The 11766-nt window shown below is 41.4% G+C and overlaps 1 protein-coding gene across 3 annotated transcripts in view; it reads right to left on the reverse strand.

The window, feature by feature from the left end:
• Positions 1-11766, reverse strand: part of LOC310949160 (homeodomain-interacting protein kinase 3-like) — a 63178-nt gene that overhangs the window by 35673 nt on the left and 15739 nt on the right. For all 3 annotated transcript variants that reach the window (XM_083916499.1, XM_083916498.1, XM_083916497.1), the window contains exon 5: positions 9593-9716. In XM_083916499.1, the coding sequence (XP_083772625.1) occupies positions 9593-9716 (124 nt within the window). The remainder of the gene's footprint in view (positions 1-9592; positions 9717-11766) is intronic.

Raw genomic sequence — 11766 nt, forward strand, 5'->3', positions numbered from 1 at the left:
GTAGAGAAAGCAAGTTCCAGTTCCTGCGGTGGACATGACCGTACTACAGTCAGGACACAAAAGAATAAAGTCGGACACACAGATGACTCTAGTACTGAGTTCAGCAAAGAAATTGTTCCTCCATCTCAGTCTGAAAGAGACAGCGACTCAGAGACAAAAGTCAAACGGCACAAGAGAAAGAAGAGAAAGGTAGAGAAAGCAAGTTCCAGTTCTCAATCTGCAAATGACGTGGAAGTCATGATGCTGAAGAAGAAAGCTGATGCTGTAAAAGCCAATGATTACATGCACTCTGCAAACTGGGAGGCCTACCTCAAGAGGAGGTCACTATGGAGGGACATGCAGGGAATCCACCTAAACAAGAAAGTCAAAGGAGTCCAGGCCCTGGAACGAGGACAGCTGTCTAAATTTAAAGGAAGGAATCTTGATGAGATCAACATTAATCCAAAAGGTAAATGAGGCCTCTGTAAATTACTCAACACACACAATTAACCTTTCGCAGAGATTTTTGGGGATTGTATGAACTGCTAAAATTCTAATACTACCAGTAGTTTGAACCAATGTATTAATACAACCAGCAGATGATGTATGATTACCAGCTCCTAATGGCACCTACAATCATGATGAAGACTGATGTACTTGTTATTGTAAATCCACAGGCAATAACCAATATTTAAGTTACTACATAGGCTTACATTTACTGTATTTTTTTCTGCACTATAGGGTGCGCTGGATAATGAGGCACACTGTCAATGAATGGTCTATTTTTTTATCATTTTTATATATATATATATATATATATATATATATATAAAGTACACCGGATTATAAGGCGTAGAGTTTCATGTAATGCTGTTCTCTTTAATTGGTCTATGTGTCACTTAATAGCTTGCCCATATTGTTGATGTTTTTTTTACAGAGACAATCGCTGAGGACAGTGATTCATCAGACACTGGAGAGGAGGCTGACATGACTGTCAAGGATGCTGCACCTTCTTCACCTTCATCAGGTATGTGGGTGATTATCGTTGGGTGAAAGACTGAATATTCAGTACAGGACATTTGTTTATTTTGCAATGTGGGCCAAGTTTCATGCTTTTAGCTCATTCAGCTCATGACAATTTGAGCAGCAACATAAGACGACAAATAATAAACCGCCACAGAGTCATTGGGGTTATACCTCTTCTGGTTTTGAACTCCCATTTAGATACTATATGCATGTTAATAATTATGTTTTAACCTCAGCAATCATTAGTAAAGAAGCTTGTTTGGAGCAGTGTGTAAGAGTGTTGCTTTGCTGAAGAAATCCCCTAAAGTTCAAGAAAACAATGATCCACATTCAGCCAAAGGTAATAATATGTGTAGTGCAGGGCTGCCCAATCATGCTCCTGGAGGGCCACTGTCCTGCATGTTTTAGGTTTCCGCCTGCTCTAACACACCTGAGTCTAAACATTTAGAAACCTATGACAAGCTTCAGCTGCTTGATAACATCATTAGATTCAGGTGTGTTGGAGCAGAGAAACCTAAAACATGATTAGATACAAAATGAAAGCATTATGGGAATATATATATTTTTTAACTCTGAAAGAGATCCCACACTTTCTAGTGCCAATGCCTTTTTTTTATTTTCATGTCTTTTACTTTCATTTAAAGTTTCGTTAAAATACCATGGCAAAGTTTATTATGTTGGCACCAAGAGAAAGAAGAGACTAATTTGGTTGATACATTGCAATATATAGAAAGTCCCTGTCAGTTTTGATCATGTGTTCTAACAGGCATGTCGGATGAGATGATGCCGCTGGTCTGGGAGGTCTCTGGCCAAATACACACAACAAAAGGTAAACTTTTTCTTGTATCTTATGAATGGGCAAGCAAAGTTTAGGTCTGCAACATTCTGAATCGTTCAGTTTCACACCAGTGAGACAAGCAACAACTCTCTGTACTTCTGCTCTAATCCCGACATTTCAGACTTTTTTTGGAGCTGGATATCATCACCTACAATGTTCAAAACAGTTTTTTCACGTTTCGAATCATTGGTTTGAATTGTTCTTAATAGAACAGGGGAATGGAAGCTTAAGACCTAGGGGCTTTTCCCACGTGGTAAAAACATCCAATCTTAGTGATCCGGTCACAAGTGGACAGCTCTCAGTCTCTATGTTCTCACCTGCAGGATAAAGCCTCTCCACCAGTGTCATAAGTGAGTAACAGAGCTCTTTTATTGTGAAGAACTTATAGGAAATAAACGTGTTTATCCATTTCAATATCAGCGGCTGATGTGACAAAGAAATAACAGGAATATCTGTAACAACATTCAAGAAGCTTTATTAATCCCGCGGAAAATTGTTGTGCACCAGTTTCAACACAAAGATGAAAGGATCAGAGTAACAATAAGCATAAACATGAATCAAATCAAAAGAAAGCTAACATAAAATAATCAAGCAATAACTAAATGTGACTGTGCAACAGACACTGTGGTTAAACACAGGTTTATTCAATATACAACAACATGCAGCGTGCAGTTTAGCAGCAGATTAAATAAAATAAGTACAAACTAAATAAGTCTTAAGGGGTGATAAGTGATAACAGTGTTAAAGTGTAGCAGCATTTCCTACAGAACTAAGTTGCATTGATGATATAAAGTGACATTTGCTCAGGACTCTGCGTCTCCACTGTTCCTTACCTGACCGGGGGGAGATGAATTAAAGAGTTTGATGAAGAAAATACTTGCTGTGCAGTTTAGACAGCCTCCTCCTCTCAGACACCGCCACCAAAGAGTCCAGTTTTACCCCCAGGACGGAGCCAGCCTTCCTGATGATCTCACCGATCCTCTTGGTGTCTGCTGCCCTCAGCCTGCTGCCCCAGCACACAACAGCAAAGAAGATGGCACTGGCTACCACCGACTAATAGAACATCCTCAGCACGATGTTACAAACATTGAATGACCGGAGCCTCCTCAGGAAATAGAGACGACTCTGGCCCTTCTTGTAAACAGCCTCAGTTTTCTTGGAAAAGTCCAGTTTGTTGTCCAGGTTTACTCCAAGGTATTTGTAATCCTGGACAACATCCACAGTCACGCCGTTGATGGAGATGGGTGTGGGGGCAGATTTACTCCTGCGCAAATCAAATCGAAGAACAGTTCCCTGTGGAGCTCCAGTGCTGCTGACCACAGTGTCAGACACTCCGTCCTGCAGTCTGACGTACTGTGGTCGACCCATCAAGTAATCTGTAATCCAGGAAACCAGGGGAGGGTCCACCTGCATCTCCGTCAGCTTACGTCCCAGCAGAGCAGGCCGGATGGTGTTGAACGCACTGGAGAAATCCATGAACAAGAATCTCACAGTGGTTCCCGGTTTGTCCAGGCGGTAGGCACGGTGGAGCAGGAAGAGATGATGGCGTCCTCCAGACCTAGTCCTGACTGGTAGGCAAACTGTAGCGGGTCCAGTGATGAGCTGACCAAGGGCAGAAGAAGTGACAGGACCAGCCTCTCCAGGGACTTAATCAGGTGCGAGGTCAGCGCCACCGGTCTGTAGTCTTCGGAGGTGCTGGGACGCACCTTCTTTGGTACTGGTACCAGGCAGGATGTCTACCACAGCACAGGGACCTTCTCAAGACTCAGGCTGAGGTTGAAGATGTACTGCAGGACTCCACTCAGCTGGGCCGCACATGCTTTGAGGACCCTCGGGCTGACACCGTCGGGACCTGCTGCCTTGCCTGGGCGGAGTTTGCACAGCTCCTTCCTCACCTGCTCTGCAGTGAAGGGCTGTCTTGAAAGGGAGTGGGGGGGGGGGGGGGGGGCTGTCCGCAGGGCTGGAGGTTTGGGAGAGAGGGTCCCTTTCATCAAATCTGTTGAACAGATTCAGCTAGCATATTCAGTCCACCTCCTACTGTCTGGCTACCAGATGGTTTGTAGCCAGTGATGCTCCTCATGCCGCTCCACACGTCCTTTAAGTTGTTCTGCTGGAGTTTGTGCTCCAGCTTCCTCCTGTAGGTGTCTTTGCCCTGTTGGATCCTCTCCTTCAGCTCCCTCTGGACCTGCCTCATCTGCTCTCTGTCCCCTTCTCTGAAGGCCCTCTTCTTCTCATTCAGCAGGACCTTGATGTCTCTGGTGACCCACGGCTTGTTATTTGGGAAACAGCGTACAGTCACTGTAGGAACAACACTGTCCACACAGAAATGAATGTACCCTGTTATGCAGTCCGTGAGATCATCCAGGTCCTCTCCATGTGAATCACAGAGCAAATCCCAGTCTGTTAGTTCAAAGCAGCCCTGTAAAGCTTCATCAGGGCTGTGACCATCTCCTCACAGTCCTGGTGGTCACAGGAAGGAGGTTGTGGTCTGATCTTCCAAGAGGAGGAAGGGCAGTGGAACTGTAAGCCTCCTTAACATTAGCATACAGCAGGTCCAGTGTCTTGTTTTCCCTGGTGGGACAGTCCACAAACTGCTTGAAAGTGGGCAGTGTTGCAGCCAGAGTTATGTGGTTCAAGTCTCCAGATATTGCAATGAATGTGTCTGGGTGACGTGTCTAAAGATGACGGTGTGGATGACGTCACTCGCGAGCGCCGCAGTCGCAGTTGGAGTAATGTAAACAACCAGGACAATCACGTGTGAAAACTCCCTCGGCAGATAATATGGCCGCAGACTCACGGCAAGCAGCTCAATTTCCGGCTACACACACGCTCCTTTACAGTAACGTGTCCAGGATGACACCACTTGTTGTTAATAAGAATAGCAAGTCCCCCACCTTTCCTCTTGCCACTCTCACGGTGACTCCTGTCCGCCCGAACAGTCTGAAAGCCGTCCACAGTTACGTTCGAGTCCGGGATGTCCTCGTGGAGCCACGTCTCCGTGAAACACAGCACACTGCTCACACGATACCTCCACTGAGTCTTCACCAGGCCCGCCAGCTCGTCCATCTCATTAGCCAGCGAGCTTACGTTCCCCATGGTGATGGAAGGGAGAGATGGTTTGTATCTCCTCTTCTTATCCCGGTGTTTACGTCCAGCCTTACATCCCCTGTACTTTCTCCTCAGTTCTGTGGGGATTTCAGGCCTCTCCCGCATTAGCGCCATTGGTGTTAGCGACAACAGCTGTTCACCTGTGTGTGTGTAAACAATGGACCCCCCGCTGAAGACGTGGTCGGCAAAAATAGTCCCAAGAATGAGACACACTGACAAAATTATGGAAGAAAGTTCACAAACATAGTTGGCTAAGGTTAGCACCAGCACTTAAAAGAAAAAAGCGCTAAAATACTCAGCTACAGGCTAAAATGTTGTATGGTTTTTGGCATCCTGAGTGTTTTTCCTTGAAGTTAGAGCTGTCCACTCTGCTGTGTTTGGATCACTCAGATCGGATGTTGCTGCCGAATGGAAACTGGGTCATAGATGTTCAAGGTGGTTGCTTATTACAAGTACTGCTATTAAATCTGAAAACTGATACTAGTCTACCACCCATATTTCATTTTAGTATAACAAATACTTGTGCTAGTGCTTCTACAAGTTGTTCCACTAGAACTTTTATTATTGTTTGCACTTATTCTGTGTTGAGGTGTCATGTCTTACCACATGAAAACTTTGTTACTCCTTTTTGAAGACTATTAAGTTACTGTCACTTTTTCTTCAGGGTCATCGCAAACCAAGAGACGAAAGTGGGCCAAAAAAGAAATCCATGCTGTAGAGAAAACACTCATGGACAACATCAACTCTGCAAAGGTTCCTGGGAAAGCCCAATGTTTGAAATGCATTGAGACGTCACCAAAAGACCTTAGAGACAGGAGTTGGGAGGCAGTAAAATTTTATGTCAAAAACCGTATAGATGCGTCTAAGCGTAAAAGGTAAGCGTTGACTGATTTGTGCTGAGTTGTGCAGTCAGATAGCAGATGGTTCAACAGTATCTGCAGTGGAGAAGCTCAAACCTGTATTTTAGTGTGATCTTCTTTGTTTTGTGTGTATGGACTCATCATGCTGCTGCAGAGGTTAGCTGTTATTTCCAGCAGCAGTAGTGGTTCAAAAATATGTTTAGTGGTTCTGCATCTACTTCATTGGTTTGCATCTACTTCATTGGTTTTGCATCTACTTCATTGGTTTGCATCTACTTCATTGGTTTAGCATCTACTTCAGTGGTTTGCATCTACTTCTGTGGTTTTGCATCTACTTCTGTGGTTTGCATCTACTTCTGTGGTTTGCATCTACTTCAGTGGTTTGCATCTACTTCAGTAGGTTTGCATCTACTTCAGTGGTTTGCATCTACTTCAGTAGTTTGCATCTACTTCAGTAGGTTTGCATCTACTTCAGTGGTTTGCATCTACTTCAGTGGTTTGCATCTACTTCAGTAGGTTTGCATCTACTTCAGTGGTTTGCATCTACTTCAGTGGTTTGCATCTACTTCTGTGGTTTGCATCTACTTCTGTAGTTTTGCATCTACTTCTGTAGTTTTGCATCTACTTCAGTTGTTTTGCATCTACTTCAGTTGTTTTGCATCTACTTCAGTAGTTTGCATCTACTTCTGTAGTTTTGCATCTACTTCTGTAGTTTTGCATCTACTTCAGTGGTTTGTATCTACTTCAGTGGTTTGTATCTACTTCTGTAGTTTTGCATCTACTTCAGTGGTTTGCATCTACTTCAGTGGTTTGCATCTACTTCAGTGGTTTGCATCTACTTCTGTAGTTTTGCATCTACTTCAGTGGTTTGCATCTACTTCAGTGGTTTGCATCTACTTCAGTGGTTTGCATCTACTTCTGTGGTTTGCATCTACTTCTGTAGTTTTGCATCTACTTCAGTTGTTTTGCATCTACTTCAGTTGTTTTGCATCTACTTCAGTAGTTTGCATCTACTTCTGTAGTTTTGCATCTACTTCTGTAGTTTTGCATCTACTTCAGTGGTTCGTATCTACTTCAGTGGTTTGTATCTACTTCTGTAGTTTTGCATCTACTTCAGTGGTTTGCATCTACTTCAGTGGTTTGCATCTACTTCTGTAGTTTTGCATCTACTTCAGTGGTTTGTATCTACTTCTGTAGTTTTGCATCTACTTCAGTGGTTTGCATCTACTTTAGTGGTGTTGCATCTACTTCAGTGGTTTGCATCTACTTCAGTGGTTTTGCATCTACTTTAGTGGTTTTGCATCTACTTCAGTGGTTTTACATCTACCTCAGTGGTTTAGCATCTACCTCAGTGGTTTAGCATCTACCTCAGTGGTTTAGCATCTACTTCAGTGGTTTTACATCTACCTCAGTGGTTTAGCATCTACCTCAGTGGTTTAGCATCTACTTCAGTGGTTTTACATCTACCTCAGTGGTTTTACATCTACCTCAGTAGTTTTACATCTACCTCAGTAGTTTTACATCTACCTCAGTAGTTTTACATCTACCTCAGTGGTTTGCATCTACTTCAGTGGTTTTACATCTATGTTTTGTGATTTTGCACTTGTTTTAGCTGTTTTGCGTCTATTTTTTGTAGTCATTTGCATCTATTTATTGTAATTTTTGCACTTATTTTTAGCTGTTTTGGGTCTATTTTTCTGTCGTTTTGTATTTTGATTAATTTTACTGCTATTTCACTGATGCATATGTCAAGGAAGTTAAATTCTTTCATATCCTGTGCTTTTAACATGGCCAATGTCGCACCACCTGTCTTTCTTTTAAGTTTGATGGGTTCATACCTGTTATTGTTGTTAACTGACTTATAACATGCAGAGAGTAAATGAGCATATTGACAGTTCACCACCGAGTATGTTTTTTTTAAACACATACTGTATATACATATAATATTATACATGAAAAATAACTCTTTTTGTAACTTAACCTCCTCAAACATTTCTGATGAGTGGAATCCAATTTGTTAGTCAATATACAGATACAAGTATTAATAGTGTCTATAGAGATGCAATAAAAAATAACTAACAATTATATTCAAACATTCTTTCAAAAGATCTTAATTTGTTCTATAAAACTTATATTCCTTTCCAAATACAGTCTTGTAAGTGTATATAAAAATACTGTCTATGGAAAATGCGTAATAGTGTCACCTGGTGGTGGTCTTTGGTAACACACTATAGGAGCGTCCCCACCAGAATAGAAAAATCAGACAAATTTTAACTTTCTAAATTTGAGAATTTTTAATATTAAAGTAGATTTTTGGGGATAAAAAAAATCAACAAATAACTGTGGCATAAAATTTTGCCTTTATTCCATTACAAAATTTGCGTCCCCATGGGCAGCCTCCCAGGCAGGAGGTTTTTCACGTCCCCACGAGGTAATAAAAACACGTGTGTGTGTGTGTGTGTGTGTGTGTGTGTGTGTGTGTGTGTGTGTGTGTGTGTGTGTGTGTGTGTGTGTGTGTGTGTGTGTGTGTGTGTGTGTGTGTGTGTGTGTGTGTGTGTGTGTGTGTGTGTGTGTGTGTGTGTGTGTGTGTGTGTGTGTGTGTGTGTGTGTGTGTGTGTGTGTGTGTGTGTGTGTGTGTGTGTGTATGCGTGTGTCTACCATTAGGCTTATGCTTATAAATACATTTCGCTGTGTAGAGTGGAACTGCAGTGAGCCTTGGCATAGCCCAGCATACTTTTGGGGGCTCAATATTCACGCGCGAGTGTGTGTCCTGGCATGGCCCAGTGGTACAAAAGAACTATCAGTGCTCAGCGAAGCTCTATCAGCCACCATCTCTGACCGTGATTATTCAAACTGCTAGCAGCTGCTGAAGGTGCAAGGCATCTTTATTTATATAGCTCATTTCATACCAAGGCAACATGAAGACAAAACATTTACAACATATACAAGTGAAACCTCACCAAATAACCCTCCAAAAACCAATGCATGCCTAAGCATTAAACCCGGACTTACCGAACAAGCCATTATTCTTTAAAAAATGTTAATGAACAACAATGTTTGGTGCTGGAGTGTACTGTGGAAATACAGCCATCTTTAAACATTTGGTTTGGCAGCTTTGGTGAACTTTGTTGACGTCCATAAAATGTCAAATATAATTTCTCAAACATAATAAATACCAAGACACGACAATACCAGGGTGTCCAAGTTTTTCTTCTTCCAAATTTCTAAACTCATAAACTGAACATGAGAAGAGTTGTCTATAGTCAAACACAGAGTAATCCTGTACTGGTCTGTGAATGTGGTGTGGGCCTTTTCCCATGCTCCCTCTCCCTCGCCGGGGGACTCTGTTCAAAGTCCCAGTTGTGTAGTTTAGACGGCACAACCTTGTGGGAAGATCATCACACACTGCCAAGAACCATTTCCTGATTCACTTAGCTCAGATTAGTATTAGGTGGATTTTTAATGCTGGATATGTTGGACTTCACTCATACAGGGAGGGAGAGAGATCAGGGAGCAACAACAAATACAGGTTTAACTAGATAATGAACATGCTGGTGAGTTTTGACTACTGGGAAAGCAGAGACTGAACAGTTATAGACATCAAATATATATTCTGTCATGTCTGAAAATTATATTTTTCTGTTTATTTTCTTTACTACTTCTTCCTCCGCAGAAGGAGGATATATCTTTACGTCCCTTCCCTCCATCTGAGCGTGTATGTGTGTGCTACAGTAGCTAGTAGTTCTTGCACTTGTGTCTGTGTGTGTGTGAAGACTGTTACCTGGTCGTACTCCAGCGCTCCAGGGTAGAGGGGCCAGCCCAAAAAGAGCTCAGCTATCACACAGCCCAGTGACCACATGTCTATGGCCTCGCAAAATGGCAAGCCCAAAATAATCTCTGGAGCCCTAAAGAGAGAAAAAGAGAGGCAGAAGAGATTACTTCTGGGGTGGTGGTCACCATGTAAAATCAAACACTAGTCACTATCACAACCTGGAGGACAACATCTCTAAGAATAGGAAGGGCTGGGGTCTCTGCCGCTTTTGTTGGATGGGTTGAAATCAAAAAAGAGTGAAAGGAAATGTTTCTGATGAGGCAAAAAATAAAATGCTTAGTGGATAGCCAACCCCTGTCAACTAGCGTTGGGCGATATGACAGGGTATGGTATGCAACACTAGACACATGTCCACTTGAGAAGGGTGAAGTTGTAAATACAGAGCAGGAGAAATGGCAGCCTTTAAAAAAACATTATAAATTTGGAGGCGGCCGCCTCAGTGAAATTGTCTGCCGCAGCACTGGAATCTTGATTAAAAGCTCAGTGGCGATGTTTTCAACTCGGTTGAACTTGACCAGCAGAAGGGGAGCATTTGATTTCAGCTCCGGGCCACGAAATGACATTGACGCAGGGCTCAGAGATGAAGAGAGAGAGACGGAAAGAGAGGGTCAAGCAAGCAATACAATGAATAAGGTGAGGGAGCGCCGTAATCCCGAACAAAGCAGTGAATCATAGATAGAGATATTGCGCATACTGCTAAACCAGATCTTGTGCGAACATGTGCAGCTGGTAATCAAAGTGTTTTAGCAGACTGTTGCAAAGTCTGAGACTGAAACACTAGCAGTGTGATTAGAAGGTACTAGAGTGATAAGAAGTCCTAGTGAATGCATGATAAGTAGACTACAATAAATAATTAAGTGTACTTTTTGGTGCGCTATGCGCACTATTGATCAGTATAATATAATATACTATGATAATGTTGGCAAGAAATAAAACTACTTTCACCCATGCTCACACTATTTTTGGCCATAGCCTAACCAGAACTGATAAGTCCACTACAGACACCCACTGCGCTAAAATCAAATCACAAATTTACATTAATAAGCATTAAAAGCTGCAAAACAAGTCTGCCAGCTTGTATGGGTCAACGGCGCCCATCTGCCAGCTTCACTAAATATCTCCGATCCGTTCAAACGTTGTGTTGAGTGTGAACGCACCCCACTGGTGTAGAGCGACGCAGTGGTTTCATTTGCTGCTTGGCGACAGGAGGGCATCTGTACTTTTGAAACACAAAGTTTCATACAAAAACCCATGTTTCACCCATATGTTATGCTTCACAGACCTCGTAATGTTGCGGAAAATCAGCGACTTTTTATTAAGAAAAGATACAATTCATAATTTAAAATTTTTATAAAAACAAATATACATATACACATATACATATATATATACACACATTTACATATGTATATACATATGTATATGTGTATACACATATATATATATACACACACACACATATATATATATATGTATATGTGTATATATATATATATATATATATATATATACACACACACACACACATATATATATATGTATATGTGTATATATATATATATATATATATATATATATATATATACATACACACATATATATATATATACACATATATATATGTGTGTGTGTGCATATGTATCATTTGTATTAAACCTGGATATATATGATTACCAGACATTTGCAAACTGCACTTTATTGTAACAGAGTTTTGTCCGTTTTTTTCTTTTTTAACTCTCGTGTTCTCATGTGAGGCAATTGTTTTTGTTTGTATGGAAATAATATCCAAATATAAAGAATAAAATAATCAAATATGATTAGGGTTCTATTAAACCACTTCCAAATGTTATTTACAGAGCAATTCATGTATTGTGATATATACTGTCAGAGCCAGATAAAACTAAACAGGGTATGGTGTTCCTATTTTTCTGTTCACAATTTATGGCCCATAGTGACAAAAGATCTGTTTTGGGTGGAATTTATTTTCAGTTTATTTAGCTTTTATTGGAATAAATGATGGGGTTTCATGCATTTACTTTGGAACTGGTATGTTTGATTAGTTTGGGGTTAAGGTACCACCTGTGGCTTATTTTCAAAACTCTGAATAGATGCCACACAGTTCC

This window comes from Echiichthys vipera (assembly GCF_963691815.1).
Source record: "Echiichthys vipera genome assembly, chromosome: 7".
Classification (NCBI taxonomy): domain Eukaryota; kingdom Metazoa; phylum Chordata; class Actinopteri; order Perciformes; family Trachinidae; genus Echiichthys; species Echiichthys vipera.